The 22,101-nt window shown below is 37.2% G+C and overlaps 1 protein-coding gene across 2 annotated transcripts in view; it reads right to left on the bottom strand.

Annotated features, from left to right (window-relative positions):
• Positions 1-22,101, bottom strand: part of DNAH12 (dynein axonemal heavy chain 12) — a 188,842-nt gene that overhangs the window by 119,632 nt on the left and 47,109 nt on the right. The window contains exons 18-29 of one of the 2 annotated variants that reach the window (XM_081524814.1): positions 18,248-18,433; positions 17,377-17,577; positions 15,525-15,719; positions 13,942-14,063; positions 13,565-13,847; positions 10,629-10,748; positions 10,170-10,326; positions 9,762-9,934; positions 4,241-4,393; positions 3,538-3,777; positions 2,955-3,200; positions 2,509-2,628 (exon numbers count right to left, since the gene is read on the bottom strand). In XM_081524814.1, coding sequence (XP_081380940.1) covers positions 2,509-2,628; positions 2,955-3,200; positions 3,538-3,777; positions 4,241-4,393; positions 9,762-9,934; positions 10,170-10,326; positions 10,629-10,748; positions 13,565-13,847; positions 13,942-14,063; positions 15,525-15,719; positions 17,377-17,577; positions 18,248-18,433 — 2,196 coding nt within the window. Of the gene's footprint in view, positions 1-2,452; positions 2,629-2,954; positions 3,201-3,537; positions 3,778-4,240; positions 4,394-9,761; positions 9,935-10,169; positions 10,327-10,628; positions 10,749-13,564; positions 13,848-13,941; positions 14,064-15,524; positions 15,720-17,376; positions 17,578-18,247; positions 18,434-22,101 lie in introns of those variants that run through there. The other variant, XR_014063983.1, reaches the window with a different exon arrangement.

Here is a 22,101-nt window from a genome sequence, read left to right as displayed (position 1 = left end):
CAGGAACACAACTTTGTCTAAAAGGCTCCAGGTCTATTTTCCAGATTGGGAACGGGGAAGTACTCCCATCTTGTGGCCGTTTCTCATAACAGCAACTTGACTCCCTGTTGTTACCATAGTTAACCCCCACAAGATTTGCATTGCTGCAAATAAATAATATCTGCCCCTGAAGAAATGTCCTCACAGAGATCACGGATAAAGAATTTTTGAATGGGCTAGCTTTCAAGAAGAAAATTCAACAGGTACATTTTATTTACACTGTTGTTAAGAAAAAAGCCAATGATAAGCCAATTATTAGACAATTACAAATTAGAATCTGCGACGAGTTATCAGCTGACTCCAGTTAGAATGGCCATCGTCAGAAAGTTTCCAAACAGCAAATGCTGAAGAGGGCATGGAGAATATGCAACCTTTGTACCCTGCTGGAAGGAATGAAAATTGGTAGTGCTGTGAAGTACAGTATTTTGGTTCCTTCAAAGCAGGAAAAACAAAGGTATTATTTGATCTGGCAATCCCACTTCTGGGAGAATACCCTGAGAAAACCATAGTTTAAAAAGGTACACACACCCCAAAACTCACTGCAGCACTATGTAGGATAACCAAGACACCAAAGCATCTTGAATGTCTACCAAACTCTGAATGGATAAAGAAGATGTGGTCCATATACTTAATGGAATATTATTTGGCCTTAAAAAAAGAATGAAATCATGTTATTGCCCCAACATGGAAGGACATAGAGATGGTCACACTAGGTGAAGGAGAATGGCAAATATCAGACAGAGAATGGCAAATATCACGTGATATCTCTTTTATGTGGATCCTTCAAAAAAATGCATGATAGAAATGAACTTCTTTGCAAAATAACAACAGTCACAGACTCGGAAAGTAGACTTGTGGTCTCAAGGGGCAGGTGAGAGAGACACATGGAGGTGAGGGATCATTTAGGACTTGTGATTAACTTTAGACCCTACTTTATATAAAATAGATGAGCAAGAGGGGCCTACTAAAATATAGCACAGAATCTCTCCTCAATATTCTGTAATAAAGTATATGGGAAATGACTCTGAAAAAGAATGGATATACATATCCATATATAACTGAATCACTTAGCTGTACATACGCATGCTAAGTCGCTTCAGTTGCATCCGACTCCTTGTGACCCTATGAACTGTAGTCCGCCAGGCTGCTCTGTCCATGGGATTCTCCAGGCAAGAATACTGGAGTGGGTTGCCAGTTCCTTCTCCAGGGGATCTTCCTGATCCAGGGCCTGAACTCACATCTCCTGTGTCTCCTGCCATGGTAGAGGGGTTCTTTACCACTAGCAGCACGTGGGAAGCCCTACCTGTACACCTGAACCTAACACAACAGTGTAAATCAACTATACTCCAGCATAATATTAAATTACAGAAGAAAAAAGTCTGAGTGAGTCTTGTTTGTGTTAAGCCTCTGTTTCTGTGTTGCCCCCAAAAGATTTGGAGCTAGATCTTCTCATGGACTCCCTCTTTCAAACTCTGTTTCTTCCTCTCACCATCTTCTTCAGCTTTTGCCCCCCAACACACACCTTACGCTGTCAAAATAGAAACCCCCAAATCAGTTACCCCAGTAGGATGCCATGCCCTTCTCCAGGGAAATTTTAGTACTTTATATGATACCAGAGTTAACAAGCACCATTGCTTTCCCCAATGGTGCTCCAACCAGGTGCAAAGTTAGCCCCCACTTTTGCCCAACCAGGCTTTTACCCTCTCCCGGAGGTAACTGATGGGAACAGAGGGATTACTGGAATACATGTCCCCTTCTCACTGGGGGACCTAGAAACCTACAAGGAGAAATTTGCAGTTTCTTAGAGAACCCTGAAAAACTAAGGGACACATTTATCAGGTTGAGATTGACATTCTGTTAGTTGCTCCGTCACGTCCAATTCTTCACAATGCCATGGACTGTAGCCCTACAGGTTCCTCTGTCCATGGAATTCTCCAGGCAAAAATACTGGAGTGGGGAGCCATTCCCTTCTCCAGGGAATCTTCCTGACCCAGGGATTGAACCTTGGTCTCCTGCATTGCAGGCAGATTCTTTACAATCTGAGCCATCAGGGAAGTATATTTAGTAGTAAATATTATAAATCACTAGATAGAATACAGGAACTAAAATGTGTTCTCTTATGGTAACATTATCTTTGACCTGAAACTTGTTAACCCTGGTATCATATAACATAAAGTACTAAAGTTTCCCTGGAGAAGGGCATGGCATCCTACTCCAGTATTGTTGCCTGGGAAATCCCATGGACAGAGGAGCATGGCAGGCTCTAGTCCATGGGGTTGCAAAGACTCAGACATGACTGAACAACCAAGCACACACACTAAAATCTACTCTTCCGTATTAATCAGAGTGGCCAAAATAGAGGTTTATTTTCCTAACAGAATAACTCACTCATTTAATAAAACTCGCAAAACTACTGAGTCACCAGATGAATTTATTTGAAGAACAAGTCACTCTCAGAGGTTTACTTACATGATAGTCAGCTTCAGGAAGCTTAACACCAGGAAATAAGTCACTAGTTATTCCATTAAATAAGGGTATATCATGTGATAAAAACTTTGGTTCATTTACATCTTTAATTGATCGAAGAAGCTAAAAATCAACCAAAAAATGTAATACAGATTAATTGCCAGTATTAACCCTCCTCTTGCCCCCACCTCACCAAAGTCAAAGTTTGTTTTATATTATTTCATGGAATCTCTATACTAAAAAGCCAGTACTACACTTATCAAACAGAAAGGTCCTTGGATTCCCATAAATTATAATGAAAACCAGAACCTCAAAACTGTCATTTCAACCCCACATAAAAAGGCTCAAAGCAACAACTCTTATCTGCCTATCTGTAGTTCACCATCAACCTTGCTGAAAAAAATTATCTTTTTATGGAAACTTTCACAACATATATATTTAATACTTACAAGTATATCTTCATTTTCATTTGGAAATTTTAGTTTTAGGTTTCCAGCAGCTATTAAAACTGCTTTTACTGCTCTCATTCCATAGTCATAATGAAACTGTGATGAGAGCTGCTCTGAGCAGAGCCTATAGGTCATTACTATCTTCACAGACAGAGGTTTTGCATTCAGAAATCCATAGGAGTAGAGGGAGATTTCTGCTATGAGGGCATAGTTTGGAACCATCATAGCCACTGTTCTGAAAAGAACCTGAAGCATAAAACAAATGAAATATATTATTTACAAAAAGGAAATAGGTTTTAAAGCCAAGCATAAGCACCCAAAGATAATAGGCTGATATTCAAGTTTATTCCCCCAGTACAGCACCTTTTCATTAACTCTTTAATTTGTTCAGTAGCATTTTAGCAGTCTTATGTACTCTAATATTCTAATATTTTTTTAGACATTAAAAAAAGTCTTTACAGGTTTACCTTACAGCAAATGGAAAAGGTAAAAGGGAGATTACAAATACATGTGAGAAAACTGTACCATTTTGAGTAGATTATGCTGATTACCAAATTTACTCTCTTTAAAATATATATATTACCTTAAGATTATCTGGTAATTCAGAACGTCCTGCATAGCCAGGATTCATGGTAATAGCTACAAAACAGTTTGGATTGAGCTTAAGTTCTGTCCCTTCAAAAGTAAACACTTCCAGCTTCTGTTGAATGGCTCTCTGAATGCAAAGGATCTGTTGAGCTACCACTGACAGCACTTCCAACTCAATTCGATTAAATTCATCGAAGCAAGCCCAAGCACCAGAAGAAGCCAATCCTTTAAAAAACTAAGGACAAGAAAAATGATGATTTTCATAGGAAAGGGCATCTTTTGTTAAAACAAATATTTAACCTCTTAAGTCAAAATTGAAGTGTGTGTGTTAGTTGCTCAGTTATGTCCGACTCTTTGCGAGTCGACTATACTGTCCATGGAATACTCCAGGCAAGAATACAGGAGAGCATTGCCATTTCCATCTCCAGGGGCTCTTCCCGACCCAGGGATCGAACTCTGGTCTCCCACATTTCAGGAAGATTCTTTACTGTGTGAGAAACCTGGGAAGCTTTTAAGTCAAATTGAAAGTTAAGCTCAATAAAAAGCCCAAAGGGATAAAAACAATGCCTTTACCCATTAAAAAAAAAGAGTTCAAATAACACATAAACCACAATCAGCGTTTTAAATATGAATTTGCTTCAGCTTATCCAGTTAGACCTAACTATAAACTACTTGTAATATTTAATATGTAACTTTACCTTTCCCATTGCTAGATAATCTAGCCCATCTGAACAGTTGAATACCACGCACTGTACAGCAAGAGCTTTAGCCAAGTCCTTGGTGGTTTCCGTTTTTCCTGTGCCTGCTGGCCCTTCTGGAGCACCTCCAAGGTTTAAATAGAAGGCACCTATCTGAACAGAAAAATAAATGTGAAAAGAAATCCATGCTTAACTGAAAACAAACAACTCTATAATAGGACAATTGCTTATATTAATAAAATGGACTCAGTCTTATTTGTAGCTTCAGAGACAGTAATGCAATTACATACATCGTTGATTTCTTAGAACTCATTTCTGTAGCTGGACCAAGAAAAAGCGGTCATGCAAAGATGGGCTCAATAAAGGACAGAAATGGTATGGACCTAACAGAAGCAGAAGATATTAAGAAGAGGTGGCAAGAATACACAGAAGAACTGTACAAAAAAGATCTTCACAACTCAGATAATCACGATGGTGTGATCACTCACACTCACCTAGAGCCAGACATCCTGGAATGTAAAGTCAAGTGGGCCTTAGGAAGCATCACTATGAACAAAGCTAGTGGAGGTGATGGAATTCCAGTTAAGCTATTTCAAATCCTAAAAGATGATGCTGTGAAAGTGCTGCAGTCAATATGACAGCATATTTGAAAAACTCAGCAGTGGCCACAGGAGTGGAAAAGGTCAGTTTTCATTCCAATCCCTAAGAAAGGCAATGCTCAAACTACTACACAATTGCACTCATCTCACACGCTCGTAAAGTAATGCTCAAAATTCTCCAAGCCAGGCTTCAGCAATACGTGAACTGTGAACTTCCAGGTGTTCAAGCTGGTTTTAGAAAAGGCAGAGGAACCAGAGATCAAATTGCCAACATTCTTTGGATCATCGAAAAAGCAAGAGAGTTGCAGAAAAATGTCTATTTCTTATTTATTGACTATGCCAAAGCCTTTGACTGTGTGGGTCACAATAAACTGTGGAAAATTCTGAAAGAGATGGGAATACCAGACCACCTGACCTGCCTCTTGACAAACCTGTATGCAGGTCAGGAAGCAACAGTTAGAACTGGACATGGAACAACAGACTGGCTCCAAATCGGGAAAGGAGTGTATCAAGACTATATATTGTCACCCTGCTTATTTAACCTATATGCAGAGTACATCATGAGAAATGCTGGGCTGGAGGAAGCACAAGGTGGAATCAAGATTGCCGGGAGAAATATCAATAACCTCAGATATGCAGATGACACCACCCTTATGGCAGAAAATGAAGAGGAACTAAAGAGCCTCTTGATGAAACTGAAAGAGGAGAGTGAAAAAGTTGGCTTAAAGCTCAACGTTCAGAAAACTAAGATCATGGCATCCAGTCCCATCACTTCATGGCAAATAAATGGGGAAACAGTGGCTGACTTTATTTTTCTGGGCTCCAAAATCACTGCAGATGGTGATTACAGCCATCAAATTAAAAGACGCTTACTCCTTGGAAGGAAAGTTATGACCAACCTAGACAGCATATTAAAAAGCAGAGACATTAGTCTGTCAACAAAGGTCCATCTAGTCAAGGCTATGGTTTTTCCAGTAGTCATGTATGGATGTGAGAGTTGGACTATAAAGAAAGCTGAATGCGGAAGAATTGATGCTTATGAACTGTGGTGTTGGAGAAGACTCTGGAGAGTCCCTTGGACTGCAAGGAGATCCAACCAGTCCATCCCAAAGGAGATCAGTCCTGGGTGTTCATTGGAAGGACTGATATTGAAGCTGAAACTCCAATACTTTGGCCACCTGATGCGAAGAGCTGACTCATTGGAAAAGACCCTGATGCTGGGAAAGATTGAGGGCAGGAGGAGAAGGGGACAACAGAGGATGAGATGACTGGATGGCATCACCGACTCAATGGACATGGATTTGGGTGGACTCAGGGAGTTGGTGATGGACAGGGAGGACTGGCGTGCTGTGGTGAACGGGGTCGCAAAGAGTCGGACATGACTGAGCGACTGAACTGAACTGAACTGAAAGGATCTAAAAAAAATTAAAATGTATGAAAATCTCCTTATCGTCTAATACTTCATATATATTCCATTTGCCTTTTTAAAAACAAAGAGAATCCAGCCTTGAAGTGTTAACATTTGATCAGAAAAGTTTAATTATAAGTGGTTATGGAGGGCTTCCCTGGTGGCTCAACAGTAAAGAATCTGCCTGCCAATCCAGGAGGCACGGGGGCGATTCCTGATCTGGGAAGATTCTGCATGCTTTGGAGCAAGTAAGCCCACACACCACATCTATAGCCTGTGTTCTAGAGCTCGGGAGCCTCAGCTTCTGAAGCCTGAATGCCCTTGAGCCTCTGCTCTGCAACAAGAGAAGCCAACGCCAGTGGGAAGCTCGTGAGCCGCAACTAGAGAGTAGCCCCCACTTGCCCCAACTGGAGAAAAAGGCTGTATAGCACACCAAAAATAAAGAAATAAACATTAAAAATAACACGTCATTAAAAAAAAAAAAGTGCTTACAGAAATGGTTGTAGAGACCAATTATGACAATCTTGATAGCTAGCTACACAGAGAGAAAACACCAAAAACTGAGGGTAATACATGGAGGCCCATTAGTGGGAAAATAAAGAGATGCCCTACTATATACTTTTGTCTGTAATTCACCCTGGCTGTTGCATTCCACTCTGGTATGTTCTTCATTTTCTCCATCCCCATAGCACTGCTCTGTATTTCTCTTACTAGTAGTATCACCTTTATTGTGAAACCCAGAGTAGTTACCAGTTATCCATTGATGCATGGTAAACTGTGACCTGCCTTTGCCTATTGAACTCCACTTTTATTGTTTTTATATAAGCTGGCATATCCTCCAAGCATAGCCTGGGCACTGGGGTGGTTGCCCAAGTTGTTTTTTACAAATCTGGAGTCTTCTGTGTCAAATCAAGCTTGAGCTGATTAAGAGGGTTAAGACCACTGATCCTCCATCTGGACAGGGGCAAGTTTCAGCTCAGTGATCTTTTGATGTCAGAGGCCAAAAACTCCACCCTCAGAGCAAGCTAACTCCGCTCTTTTCTGAGCTTTGCTCCTATGAAAAAGCCTGTGGCCTGGCTGCATGCGAGCAGAGCGACAACAGCCTCCTCATGCTTCCCATACCTCAGCTTTATCCCATGAATATCCTGAGCCCTTCACCTTCAAGGAGGGAGATCAAAGTTGTTTTCCTGTCTCCTTGCTCGGCTGCTCTGTGAATAAACACTTTCTCTGCTGCAAACCTCAGCATTTCAGCGTTTGGCTTGCTGTGATGAGTTAGGCAAATGAACGCAGTTCAATAACACTTACATAGCTCAATAATACTTACATTACAGTTAACTAAGTACATCCCCCCCCCCATTAGTTTTTAAGTTCCTTAAGAGTAACATCAGCAGTATCTGAATTCTTTCTGAGTCCACACAGCGACTATAACAATGGCTGGAAATTTTTAGAAGCATACAAGTTACAGTCAACTCTCTCTAACTATGAAGTTTGTTTCATGAAAAACACTATGAGAGTTTGTGAAAGTTAACTGCTTTTAGATAAAATAGGGTTAAAGGGCCAACACTGTATATATGGCGGCGCAGGGAGTATGCGGGAACTCTCTGTTCCTTCTGCTTAATTTTCCGTGAACCTAAAACTGCTATAAGAAACTAAATATTTTTAAAAATAATGAATAGGCCTATGAAAACCTTAAATATTTTCACATTTACTAAAATCAAATAACAGAGACAGCTTATTAAATAAATGCAATATCAATGATACTTTACCCATCATAAATTTGTAGTAAATGCTATACTGTTAATGTCCATTAATGTGACTGCTAGAAACCTCAGTCTCTCCTTTCTTTATAAAAATTTCCAAAAAATGCTTATAAATGTGTTCCCTTTATTATGGATATTAACTACAGTAGGAGATTTTTCCAGTGTTTAGTGTTGTATACAAGTGTTTAATGTGATTTTGATTTTATACCTCAAAGTTGCTAGGGTCCACCTTACAAATATTCACAGCTCACTTCAGTGAGCTCTGAGATAGGACACAGCAGCTTTAGATTCATATACTCAACAAATCCTAGGGAGTAACTTATGTACTTGTCCATCACTAGAGTAAAGGACAAGACAGACATGGTCTGGCCTTCAAGTAGCTTCTTGAAAAAGAGGATTTGGTGAAACATTTTATCATAGATGCACTACAATCTTACTCAGATTCTTTTACTGGTCATTGCTTCCATCCTTCCGATTGCTGTGGGTGTCATCTACAAATAGCTCATAACTGTCCTTGTCTCCTGAGATTTGCCCTCAGGCAGGAGCTCCCTCATTCATAAACAGCTGAAAGCTTTTTCACACCCCTAGCCTCAGGAGGGACCCACAGCCAGTGACAATAAAGGGATAGAAAAGTTAGACCTCTCTGCCTTAAAGTGAAGTATGTCTGTGATGTCATTCATGCTCCAAAGCTACCCGTGAGATCAGGCTAGGCCGTACATCCACAGAAACCACATCCTTGCTTAGCTTCCCCCTCCGCTTTCTTCATTTTCTTATAGGCTTTTACTGAGAACATTCCCTAGACAATCATTTGCCCAATAATCCCTGTTTTATCTCAGCTTACCGAGAACTCAAAGACACTTTAACTTGCTTAGTACAAGTGGATTGGTGTTTCTTTTTTTTTTTTTTTAATTGAAGGATAATTGCTTTACAATATTTTGTTGGTTTCTGCCATACACCAACATGAATCAGTCATAGGTATACATACGTCCCTTCCCTCTTGAACCTCCCTCCCACCTCCCACCCCATCCTGCCCTCTAGGTTGTTTCCTGAGGCTCCTCCTTAATGCCCAGATAGGGTTGCCAGATTTAGCAAATAAAAATACAGGATGCCCAGTTAAATTTGAAAATCAGATAAACAATGGATAATCTGTTAGTATAAGTATGCCCATGTAATAATCAGGACATACTTCTACTAACAAATTTTTCACTCATTTGAAATTCAAATTAACCTAAAAGTCTTGTATTTATCTTACAACCCTATTCCCAGAGGTGTTTTGTTTGTTTGTTTTGTAGTCTTGGCTTTATCTTCCATAGCTTCCCAAGAAGGACAGCCTTCAGCACCACCTGCTTACACTTCAGCTCTCCCTTTCCTACTCAACAACACTAACCTGGAGTTCTAAGGCTCAAATGTACTTCCTTCATCTTCCTGTCATCTCTCCCAGAACTCCACTGAAAAAAACTGATGCCATTTTCTGAAGCTCTGGCTTTTTCTTTAAATCTCCAATACCTTCCTTTTTCTGACTTTCAAACATTAGAATTCAAACACACTCATATTCTACTAAAGCACTCGGAAGTAAATATTCATTATTATAACTTCACATAAAAGGAATTTGGGATTAGGAAAGGAGAGCTATCGTCAACTATACAGATAAGAGAATGAAATGCGGATAGCCATGTTAAATTTGGACAAGAAAATATGACACCAAACCAAATAGTAATCTATAATGTGTAAATTAAAATAATTTAAACACATACCAATGTTCTGTAACACCTGTCAGTTAGAGGAGTAATGACAAGTCGAGGTGAATTACCAAGATATTCATAAGCATATTTTACATTGCAATTAATGATACGAACTCGAGTATTATCATATTCCCAATAATATCGAAGCTGAGCAAGCCACTGGAAATCTGTATCATGTGAGACACCTGGAAGGAATAAAGTAAAACAAGACACATAATCCTGAAATGGAAATAATTTGAAAACTAGATATTTTATCATCTTTTACAACAGTATTAATATTAAAATAATTCACATTTTCTAATTTATAGAAAAGATCAGATAAAATAAATTCTGCTGAGAGAGAAAAAGACATATAGTGTAAGTTCTTGTTTCTAGAAACTATCAATATTTTATCTTCAATATTAAAAAAAAGTCACATACCCATATCAATCATGTCCATGACCACATCTCTAGCATGGACATCGATAGTAACCAAAGCCCCCAGAGTAATCCTGGTCTGCTTTGATAGTTTTCCTCTTACCAGCTCCACAATATCATTTAGTTGATTCTGAAGTTCCTTATAGTATTTCTTTAATCCCTACAAAATAAAAAAGCAATTAAACTAATGTTATATAGTAACAAAAGTGTGCATTTTATACATTTACTCTTTAACAAAATGATTCTGACTTCACAATATAGCTCAGTATAAAACTGAATTCTAGAACATAGTAACTTTTGTCTATGCATAATAAAAATTAAGAACAAATTTTTAAATAATTGTGCAATTTTAATACTACATGTAGAAAGTAGGGGAAGATTGCCCTTGAAAATGATAAATAAGCTAACTAAAAAAAAAAAAATAGCATGTAGAAAAGAACGTTATTTAAAATAATGCTTTACCTTTGTTCCATCACTTATAACTTCCTGTGTCTCAGAGGTCCAGAACATTTGAGAAACACAAAGTACAACTTGGCCAGGCCACTCTCGAACCCAGTCTCTTCTCGCAGATTCTGGATAAGCCTGAATAATTAAAGTGTATTTCTAAGTTTAAAAGGTGACAAGAGGAAAAAGCTTAATGATTAACAATAAGTAAGTATGATATTGGTTACATTTGTAGGCTAGAATATATTCATGAAAAATTTTAGATGACTATTTAAAAGATCTGAAATTTTTTTACAAGTCATATTTTTTAAATATTTGTTTATTGATAAAAGAATAGAAAAATGAGCACCCATATGTCAATAATCAATTATCTCTGGATGGATCTGATTGTTGATTCTTTGGGAAGCTATTTTCCATAAGATTTTTATGTTTCTTTGCTGTGGGGAGTTTTCACTTTTCTACATAATATACACATTACTTCTATTATAATGAGATATGAGGGTTTATTAAAGTTAAAAAAGAAGTCAGTCTAACAATTTCTGTATATTGATGCCAAGATTTAACTGAAAAGAAGACTACACCATCTTGTAGCTAGACTGACTTAGTAGCTAGAACCCTTGTATTATTATCCATAGTTTTTCTAAAAACTTGTATGACCATTGTATATAATCTGAACAATTATATATTTGTTCAGTGATACACAATTGAACAATCTATGTTATGAGTTCAAAGTATACTTTCACTTCTTCTAAAATTTTTTATGTTCAAAATGCATTTAAATGGATTTACTGGAGGGGTAGCCTTTTTAAAAATAACTTGTTGCCGCCTGGTGCTCTGTGATTACCTAGAGCAGTGGGATGGGAGGAGGGGAGGGAGGCTCAAGAGGAAGGAGATATAAATATAATTATGACTCATGTTGTCATACAGCACAAACCAACACATTTTAAGGCAATTTTCCACCAATTAAAAAGTAAAAGTACATAAAATTTTTAAAATAACTTGTTTCAAAAGTAAATGATAACAAAACCAAATTAAAAACTGAAAAAAAAGAAACAAATGCAGAGCAAAGTATAAGTTTGACAACAACAGACTTTATACCCATGTGTATACACATATTTATCTATTTATTGACTGTGTTGCATAGCTTGTGGGATCTTAGTTCCTTGACCAAGGATTGAACCCAGAGAACTGCAATGAAAGCACAAAGTTCTAACCTCTGGACCACCAGGGAATTCCTTGGAAACTATATTTTTAATACAATGAGACCATCTTCGATATAAGAATGCTAAGCATAAGGATGAAAGTGAAAGTGAAGTCTCTCAGTTGTGTCTGACTCTTTGTGACCCCATGGACTACACAGACCATGGAATTCTCCAGGCCAGACTTTTGGAGTGGGTTGCTATTTCCTCCTCCAGGGGATCTTCCCAACCCAGGGACTGAACCCAGGTATCCTTCACTGCAGCTGGATTCTTTACCAGCTGAGCCACAAGGGAAGCATAAGGATACAAATATTAATTATTAAAATGCATTTTTAGTAATATTTATGAAAAAAGTGAAAGTGTTAGTTGCTCAGTCTTGTCTGACTCTTTGCAATCCTACAGACTGTAGCCGGCTAGGCTTCTCTGTCCATGGAATTCTCCAGGCAAGAATACTGGAGAGGGTAGCCATTCCCTTCTCCAGGGAATCTTCCCGCCCCAGGGATCGAACCCAGGTTATTCTTTACTGTCTGAACCACACTAGGGAACTCCATGACATTTCTAAAATATCAAACATTTATAATATTTATAATAATATTTATAAATATTTATTAATAAATGCAAATGACAAACTAACCTAGGTTTCAAAGAAGGCTAAGTTTCAAAGAATGGATGAGCCATTGCTAGGTACACAGAAGGTAAATTTCTACATGGATTAAGGAAGTGCTTTCATGGATAATGCTGATTCTTTCCTTTGTGATTTAACTTGTTTGGAATCATAGAAACTGGACAGAAAAAGTCAAGATTCATCTGCAGGAACTTTGAAAATGAACAGAATAGACATTGCAAGATGATTCTAATAGGGCTCTTGGTGAAGGAAAAAGGATTCTTACTCAAAGTGAATTGCTGGATATAAGGCTGCAATGCCTTTTTTTTTTTTTAAACATATATTTATTTGGCTGAGCCAGACTTAAGTTGCAGCTTATAAGACTGCATGTGGGATCTAGTTCCCTGACCAGGGATTAAACCCAGGCCCCCTGCACTAGGAGCTCAGAGTCTTAGCCACTGACCCACAAGGGAAGACCCTGCAATGCCTTTTAAAATATTTTTACTACACAACTGATCCTTTGTGGTCCTAGAGGAAGAAATATACTGAAATTTATTATCATTCAAGATCAGGTTAATTGAATTAGCCTAAGTGAGGTACATGTAGTGCCTAGTGTTATATTTCTCTCAAATATTATAGATCCTCCTTTAATGTTTATCTCATTATGAGTTTTTAAGTAATTGCTTGAGTGTAAACAGCAATAAGTAAACCAGATCATGCATTTAACACCCATGTCTGAGATTCTTTCTGACCCCAGGGCCTTCACACAGGATACCCTAGATGGTTTTCCATTTGCTCTCTATTTGGTTAATTCCTACTTACTCCTTGGGTCTTGGTTTCAATTTTACTTTCTCTAAGAGTCTATCACTAGCAACCTACCTTCTCCCCTCCAAATTAGATACACCTTATTATTCTTTCTCACAGCATCTTTTTTTTTTTTTTTTTGGAGCACTTAATCGCACATTATCAATTCTTACTACTATTACTACTTTAATATAATGTTAGGAACAAAGAGTAAAAAAATAATAATAAATGGCTTAAAAGAGTAAGACCCTTAAGTGTTAATTTACTGATACTCATTCAAAAATTTCCTAAAAAAATAAAAAGCATTTACAGAATATAGGATATACATTAAATTCTAGGAAACACACCAGTCTGGCTGCAGCGATCACATCGTGAATACTTCGAAGCATCAAATCTTCTACTTGAATGAGCCACTTTTCCACAGCACCTCGAGCTGCAGATGTGGGAATCAGCGCAATCAGCTGCACTCGTTCACCTTCAGAGCTATACATGGCCTTAATATCCAAACTGGGAAGGAACTCCAATTTAGCGATGCCTTCAAAGCATTTTTTCAAGTGAGGCTGAACTCGAAGTGGATCTTTGGTCTCTGACAGAATCTCTAGCATTTCATCATTAGATAAGAAGAAAAAACTAGGGAAAATCATTCAAACACAAAAGCTTTAGTTATAATTCATTACACCTCAGAAAATGCTTTAATGATAGCACAGTTGATTATTCGTCATACCGAGGGAAGAAAAGTCGCTTTTTTTCAAGATACGCGTTAAGGCCTTTCATAATTTTCTCCAAAAGTTCGTTGCAGTTCTGCAATTTTTCCAGTAGACCTGTTAAAGAAGTAGCAGCGAGAACCTAAAAGAGGCCCATTCATTCAGGTCAGAACTTATATACCAGATATAATGATAAGATCTCAACATTAACTTATATGTCAAAAATGTTAAGATGTCAAAAGACTTACGAAAATTGTCAGGAAGTTTTTCATAATGTAAAACTATTAAAATTCAGTAAATCTTAAGTATTCTTACCCAAAGTTGATAGTTGTAAATGAGAAATTAAGATTGTCATACATATTTTCATTTTTCCTGTATTCTTTTGAATGATATGGGAAGAATATACTAGTTTTGTTTGTGATTTAATTTTTACACTTACAACTGTCAATTATAAACAATCTACTTTTATACTTTTAAAAAGTTCAATAAATTAAAAGAGGAAAACCATCTCATGGCACATGAAAATGTCAGTGTCCATAAACAGTTACATTATTGCATGGACACATCCATTCAGTTACATTTTGTCTTTGGCTGCTTTCTTGCTACAATAGCAGAATTGAGTAGTTATAAAAAACACAGTAAGTCTCATAAAGCCTAAAATATTTACCATGTCGTCCTTTGTAGAAAAAAAAAAAAAAACTTCTGATTTCAGTTCTCTAAGAAATAATGTTTTAGAAAGGTTCTAAAATCAACATGTAAGGGAAGTCTTTCAAACATAAATTTTAGTACTATTGATTCTCAACAGTCCAGCACAGCTACTTTTTCATCCAGCATTGAAATAAATTGTTATTTATTAGGTTGAGTACCAGATTTTTTTAAAAAGTGCATATATATCTATGTGTATGAAAAATACATAGTCTGCCTTTCAACATTAAAATCACGTTCAACAGGGTGCTATACTCACTAGGAGAGACACATAGCAAGTGAGACCAACTGAGAGAACTGCTGACTCTTTTTCCCATCACCCCAAGCATACAGAGTCACTGAGGAGAATGTCAGGTGAATCACCTGCATGACTCATATTCATTCATATTCATTCTCTCTCTCTCTTTCCCTCTCTCTCACCCACCCTCTGGCTTTCTTCATTTTATTTTACTATTTTTTTTCTGAATATTTATTTTTATTTATTTATTTGGCTGTACTGGGTCTTAGTTGTGGCATGTGGGATCTAGTTCCTTGACCTGGGATCGAACTCAGGCCCCCTGCATCGGAAGGATGGAGTCCTAGCCCCTGGACCATCAGGGAAGTCCCCCTTTACTGTTTACTTTACAAGAGGAAGCATGGAGTATACATTCTAGAAGCCAAGTAAGTTAAATGAACATTTCAAGCAGCTCCACTACACATACTAAAGGGTTATGAATAGTGTATGTTAAGAACTGAAAAGTAAAATTATTTATGCTTCCTTTTATTTTCCTGAGCTTTCCAGTTTGTATACAATGAGTAGGTTTTATTTCTGTAGTTAGAAAAAAAAGTGAAATGCTTTTTGTAATAGCCAGAAATAAAAGTTCCCTTTTATTTGAAAGAGAGAAAACAAATGCTTCACCTTTGGATCTTTCGCACAAAACTTCATGATATCCCTCCAGTGTCTGTCTACTGTCTGAAACTGACGCCCTTCTTCTGGCATCTGTTGCATGATATCCTCAGAGCAAAAAATGGGCTCCAAGTATAGCCACTGAGCTTGTACCTTTAACCATTCATCAATCGTTTCTTGTATTCGAATCAAACGGTCCTCCCAAGCCTTAATGGAAAGCATATTATACTGAATTCCATTTATTAAAGGAAACGTATAAATTATAACAAAGGCTATGCATTTTAAATTCACCGTTATTTTTGAATCAGTGCAAAACAGCTCAAAGTCACTTGTGGGTGTCTCACACTGGCTTTGAAAAACTAGGAGGTCTGAAGTTTTCCTAAATCATTGAAACTCACAACTGCAAATGACTATAGTTATTTAGATGAATTTCCTAATCCCTAGGTGAACTGTCTCAAGTTTAAAAAGCATTCAGGAATATATCCTGCCCCACACCAGTGGTTATCAACTAGGGGCTATTTTGTCCTCACCCCAAAGGACATTTCACAATGTCTGGAGGCATTTTCATTTGTCACAACTAGTGGGGTGAGGGTTCTACTTATATCAAGTGGACAAAGGTCATGGATGCTGCTAAATACAAGACAACTCCCACAACAAAGAATTATTTACCCCAAAATGTCATTACTGCCACGTTGAAAAATGTCAACACAATTTGCTCTACATCAACACAATTTGGAGGAGGGAATCTTATTACCACACATCTCCAAGAATCCGTTAGATATTTCCTTAGCCAAGGATCATGCATATAATCTCTCTTTGATTCTTAAATCTATGGCCTGAGATCCTATATATCACTAGATTGGCCTCACATTTTTGTTTGAAAACCTCTAAGAGAGCTTTCAAATTTGACTTATAAATTTTCCCTTGTCAAAGAAGTACTTGCAAAAGACATCTTATCAGGAAAGGGTTAAGTTGGCCTGACTCAAGGGAAGATGTGCAGCGTTTTGTCCTTTTAGAAGAACACAACTCTTTGTCTTCTCCAAATAGTCAAAGCTAAGGTGCCCCATAAAAACACTATGCTTAAATTAAAACCAGACTGCTTTATTTTGAATTTCAGCTTTCTCCTTTATTAGCTGTGTGAACTTGGGTAAATTTTCTATCCTTGGTTTCCTTTTCTATGAATACTGATAATAATGTGCCTATCCTGGTTGCCAGCTCTGAAGATTAATGAGTTAATAAATGTAAAGCTCCTAGAGTAGTATCCGGCACATAATTAGAAGTCAATAAATACTAGGGAGAAAATCCAGTTGTTGTTGATCTTTTCTCCACTTTATATATATAGTCTCCACTTAGAATACTGAGATGAAAGCTCCTAGTTATTATAATTAATTTGCTTTCTATATTTACCCACATCAACTATAAGGATATGACATTAAATAATCTTAGTCTCAAATATCACTTGTTTTTCTTAAGTGGAAAATAATTCTTTAATTATTCTAAAGGATTCTCAAGCTAGTTGTTCTCAAATATATAGTATATAGAACTTCACTATAAGTTACAAGAATATACTATGAAACGGGACCTAGGCTATCTAAAGTTAGATTAAATAATACCAACTGTTTTCCTTCCAAATCTATCACTGTCATTGTTATTTTTCTTAATAAAACATCATTTGTTCTTTTCAAAATCATTAGAGTTAATGTCTCATCTGTTCTATATATTTTCACATTAATTTTAAGGTAGATATCTGTTCCTATATTTTAACAAAGCTATCCAACAAATTTACTTATTCCCACAAGAGTAAATATGTAATAAATTGCAATCTTTATAAATGACCAGGAGTTGATTATCATATTTAACAAACCTTGATCTCCTTTTCAAATGGTTTGATGAACGGTGAGCCTCTCATTGTCTGAGTTTTTATAATTTGATCATCAAGGAGAGCCTGAATCTCATCTACTGAAGAAAGAATACACACTCCAGTATCACGATATAAACTAATATGAAAAGCAATATCATCCCAAGTTCCCATCATTGTATGCATGGCTTTCTCTAATGAAAATTCCTAAACAGGAAAAAAAAGAAAGAATGGGATGATGAATAAGGAATCTTATTTACTGTATGTACAGACTTTCCCTAGTGAATTCAGTAAGCATTTGGTGCATTTTTGTAAGATATTCTGCAACTCTCTTTAAGTTAGAACAGGTTTTAAATAACTATAAAATTCCTATGGTGAATGACAATGTAGTTTTTAAAAATTCACTTGTTTTCAAAGCTGTCAGTATCGAAACAGACAACAGAATGAAAGACCTTCTGGATTTTCCCTGAGGTGCCTTTTTGCAGTCTACAGTCTGAAGATGTTTTCAGTGTATTCAAGAAGACTACAGGGCCATACTTACTCTGCCTAGAATACATACACATCACATGCCACATACACATTCATCCATTTCCGTTCTTAATGGAAAAAAATACATATCAAGGCTAGCATATCATCCAAGCATATCAGAATGTGGCAGAATTAAGAAGAGGTCAAAGGAACCATTTCTACTCTGGATTCAGGACAAGGGAATCATACAGAAGTACAGACTTTGTGGGGGAAAAACACGAGTGGCCTTCTACTACTTTTCCCCAGCTTCTCCCACTGCTATCCCAAACTATACATTCAACCACAACTAAAACTATGATTATTTAACAAACTCATCAAATAAGGTATTTCAGGTGATCTGCATATTTACCTTGCTTGCACCTGCACTTATCACTTCAAATTTGTCCAAGTATGGTGCAAGGTTTAATTTTAAAACTTTCTTCAGTGTAGTTCCAGAGTCTGGAGTTAAGTCATAGCCGACAATTTCTGATAACTGCTTCCAATGACGTGCTCTCATTCCTGGATTGCAAAGGATAGAGACAGTAGGGATGTAATCCTAATGATGAAAATAGAAACAATAATGGGTCACTCTCTTGACTTTCATACACATACACTTGAAATTATATAATATATTTAATGAGTCCATTTAATATTTAAAGAGTGAGATTTAGGAGGGGAGAGAAACTAACAAAATTATTCTAAAGTTCATCTGCACAAATGAATGTGTAGAAATAGCCAAGAAAACTGTAAGAGTGAAAAAAGGAGGGGTGGTGGTAAATGTTCTATAAGATATTAAAGTATATGCTAGAACTACAATAATTAAAACTATCACAGTATTATAGAAATACAAAGTCATGTTTATTCTATAATTATATGGAGAAATATGTAGTATAACATAATATATAGCTATACATACACATACATAACATAAATGGGATAAAAGCCTGCACCAAAATACGAAAATACAACCACTTGGAAAAAAAAATTACTCAACAAAAACACTTAATTCTTCACTTATGATACTGATATTAAAACATTTCCTTTACCATCAGGAACAACATAAGCACACCCATAATACTTCTCATCAACACTGGACTGAGTCTCTCCGCCACTGAGGTAATATCAATAATTAAAAGCTATGGACGAGGAGTGGGATCAAGATGGCAGCATAGGAAGACCCTGAACTCACCTCCTCCGATGGGCAAAGAAGGAATGACAATGAAATAGGTAGAAGGGATGGAGATGCACTCTAGTCAGAAACCAAACCCTGAGGTCAGTGACACACGAATGAAAAGAACATTACAACTGCAGAGTCCCTCTCCAAGGAGCATGGGGTCTAAGACCCACTTTGGCCTCTCCTGCCTGGAGGTATTGCACTGGGAAGACAAGCCTCCAGAATGTTTGGCTTTGAAAGCCAGTGGGGCTTCCATTCAGGAGAGACAGAGGGATTATATGAAACAAAGACTATGCTCTTAAAGGGTACAGGCAGAAGCTCATATGGTCCAAGTCCCAGCAAAGAGGCAGAAGTTTGAGAGGCACCTGTGTCAGACCCACTTGCTGATTTTGGAGAGCCTATCAGAGAGGCAGGAGACCTCTGGGACTTGCCCTGGGGACAGAGATGCTGGTGGCAGACATTGTGAGGATCACCAGCAAGTGCCATTTAGGAATTCTCCCTCTAGCCTGTTAGTGCTGGGGGCTTGCCCTGGCCGTTGGAGGGCCCCTAACAACTGTGCACCACCAGGCTACACAGTCAAACACAGAGAGAGGCTGCCCCACCCACAATGAGCCTGAAGCTGGTGCACTGCCCAGCCGCACAGCAGCCTCACCAGGAAATGCCATGCCCAACAGGGCACTGACAACAACTGTATGAGTCACAGCACTTCAGCCAGACAGGCCAAGGGCTAGCTAGCCCCACTTATACCCTCAACAGTTAGCCCTTCCACAACATAAGGAAGCATGTGGTATGAATAGGAGACACCCCTGGAGCAGACAGGTCTAGTGACCAGAACGGAGCATGCTGCTGGGCCATATAGGATGTCTCCTATATAATGTCACCTCTCCAAGATCAAGAGACCTAACAGTCCTATTCAATATACAAATGTGACAACAGGGAATTAGGCAAAATGAGGAGACAAGAGGAATATGTTCCAAAGAAAGGAACAAGACAAAACCTCAGAAAAAGAACTATATTAAATGCAAACAAGCAATCTACTCAATATAGAGTTCAAGGTAATATACAGATGCTCAATGAACTCGGAAGAAGAATGGACAAACACAGAATTTCAACTAAGAGTTAGAAAATATAAAGAAGAACCAATCAGAGCTGAAGAATATATTAACTTAGAAATGAAAAATATGCTAGAAAGTATCAACAGTAGATAGGGTAATACAGAAGGACAGATCAGTGATCTGGAAGACGGAGTAGCAGACATCACCCAAGCTAAGCAGGAAAAAAGAAAAAAAGGATTTTAATAAACAACGATAGTTTAAGAGACTTCTGAGACAACCTCAAGTGCACTCACTTTCATGTTATAGGGGCCCCAGAGGAGAAAATTGAGAGAAAAGAAGAGAGACTTCTTTGAGGAAATATTAGGTGAAAACTTCCCTAACCTAGAGAAGGAAATAAATACCCTCCTCTAGGAAGCACAGAGAATCTCAAACAAGATGAACCCAAACAGGTCCATACCAAGACACATCATAATTAAAATGATGAGAATTAAAGATAAAGAGAGAATCTTAAAAGCAGCAAGAGAAAAACAACTAGTTACGTATTATACACGGGAACTCCTGTAAGACCCTAAGTAGACTTTTCAGCAGGAACTCTGCAGAAGGAAGTGGAACAGTATATTCAGAATGATGAAAGGAAAAAACTACAACCAAGAAAACTTCACCTGGCAAGGTTATTTTTCAGATCTATCTTTATCTCTGAAGAAGAGACAAATACTTCCACAGACAACCAAAAAGCTAAAAGAGTTTATCACCACCAAACAGATCTTACAACAAATGTTAAAAGAAATAACAAGTATAAATAAACAAAGGAAAAATCTCACTGGTAAAGGCAAACCTGGAGAAAAAGTAGTTAATTAACCTCTCATAAAGCTAGGAGGAGAGTTAAAAGACAAAAGTAGTAAAAATCATCTCTATCTGCAAAAGCAGTTAAGGCAAAAATTAACAGATGTAAAAAGGATAAAACATTTGGGGAGGTTATTAAAAATGTAAGGTATTCAAACTTGAGAAATCATCCACTTAAAATAGACTTTTATAATAGGTTGTTATAAATGAACCTCCCAGTAACTACAAACCAAAACCATGTAACAGTTACCACAAAAAGAGAGAGTCAATGTGTCACTGAAAACCTCAAACAGGAAATTTTAAAATACCATGAGACAGTTAAAAATGAAAATACAATATTCAAAAATCTATGGGACACAGTAAAAGCAGGTCTAAGAGGAAATTTTACAGCAAACAAGTCCACCTAGGGAAATAAGAAAATTCTCAGTCTAACCTTAACCTGAAGGAACTAGGAAAAGAAGAACAAACAAAACCCAAAGAGAGTAGAAGGAAGAAAATAATGAAGACCAGAGTGGAAATAAATATAATAGAAACTAAAAAGAAAAAAGAAAAAGATCAATAGAAGCTAAGAGCTAGTTCTTTTAAAAGATAAAATTGATAAACCTTTAATGAGACTCATTAAGAAAAAAAAAAGAGAGCCCAAATAAATAAAATCAGAAGTGAAAGAGAGGTTGCAGCTGACACCACAGAAATACAAAGGATCATAAGAAACTACTGCAAACAATTATACACCATAAAATAGACAACCTAGAAAAAGTTAATAAATTCCTAGAAATGTAAAATCTTCCAAGACTGAATAAGGAAGAAATAGAAAATATAAACAGACTATCAGTAATGAAATTGCATTAGTAATAAAAAATGCCTAACAAAGAAAAGCCCAGGCCAGATGGTTTCACAGGTGAATTCTGCCCAACAGTTAAAGACGGGTTAACACTTTTCCTGAAACTATTCCAAAAAATTGCAGAGAAAGGAATGCTTCCAAATTCTTTCTACAAGACCAGTACCACCTGGATACCAAAACGAAAGACAACACACAAAAAGAAAATTACAGGCAAACATCACTGATGAACATAGATGCAAAAATCCTCAACAAAATATTAACAAACTAAATTCAACAATTAATTAAAAGAATCATACATCATGATCCTGAGA

This window comes from Giraffa tippelskirchi, chromosome 9 (assembly GCF_054371585.1).
Source record: "Giraffa tippelskirchi isolate mGirTip1 chromosome 9, T2T-mGirTip1v1.2.pri, whole genome shotgun sequence".
NCBI lineage: Eukaryota > Metazoa > Chordata > Mammalia > Artiodactyla > Giraffidae > Giraffa > Giraffa tippelskirchi.
This window is presented reverse-complemented; position numbering and strand designations above follow the sequence as displayed.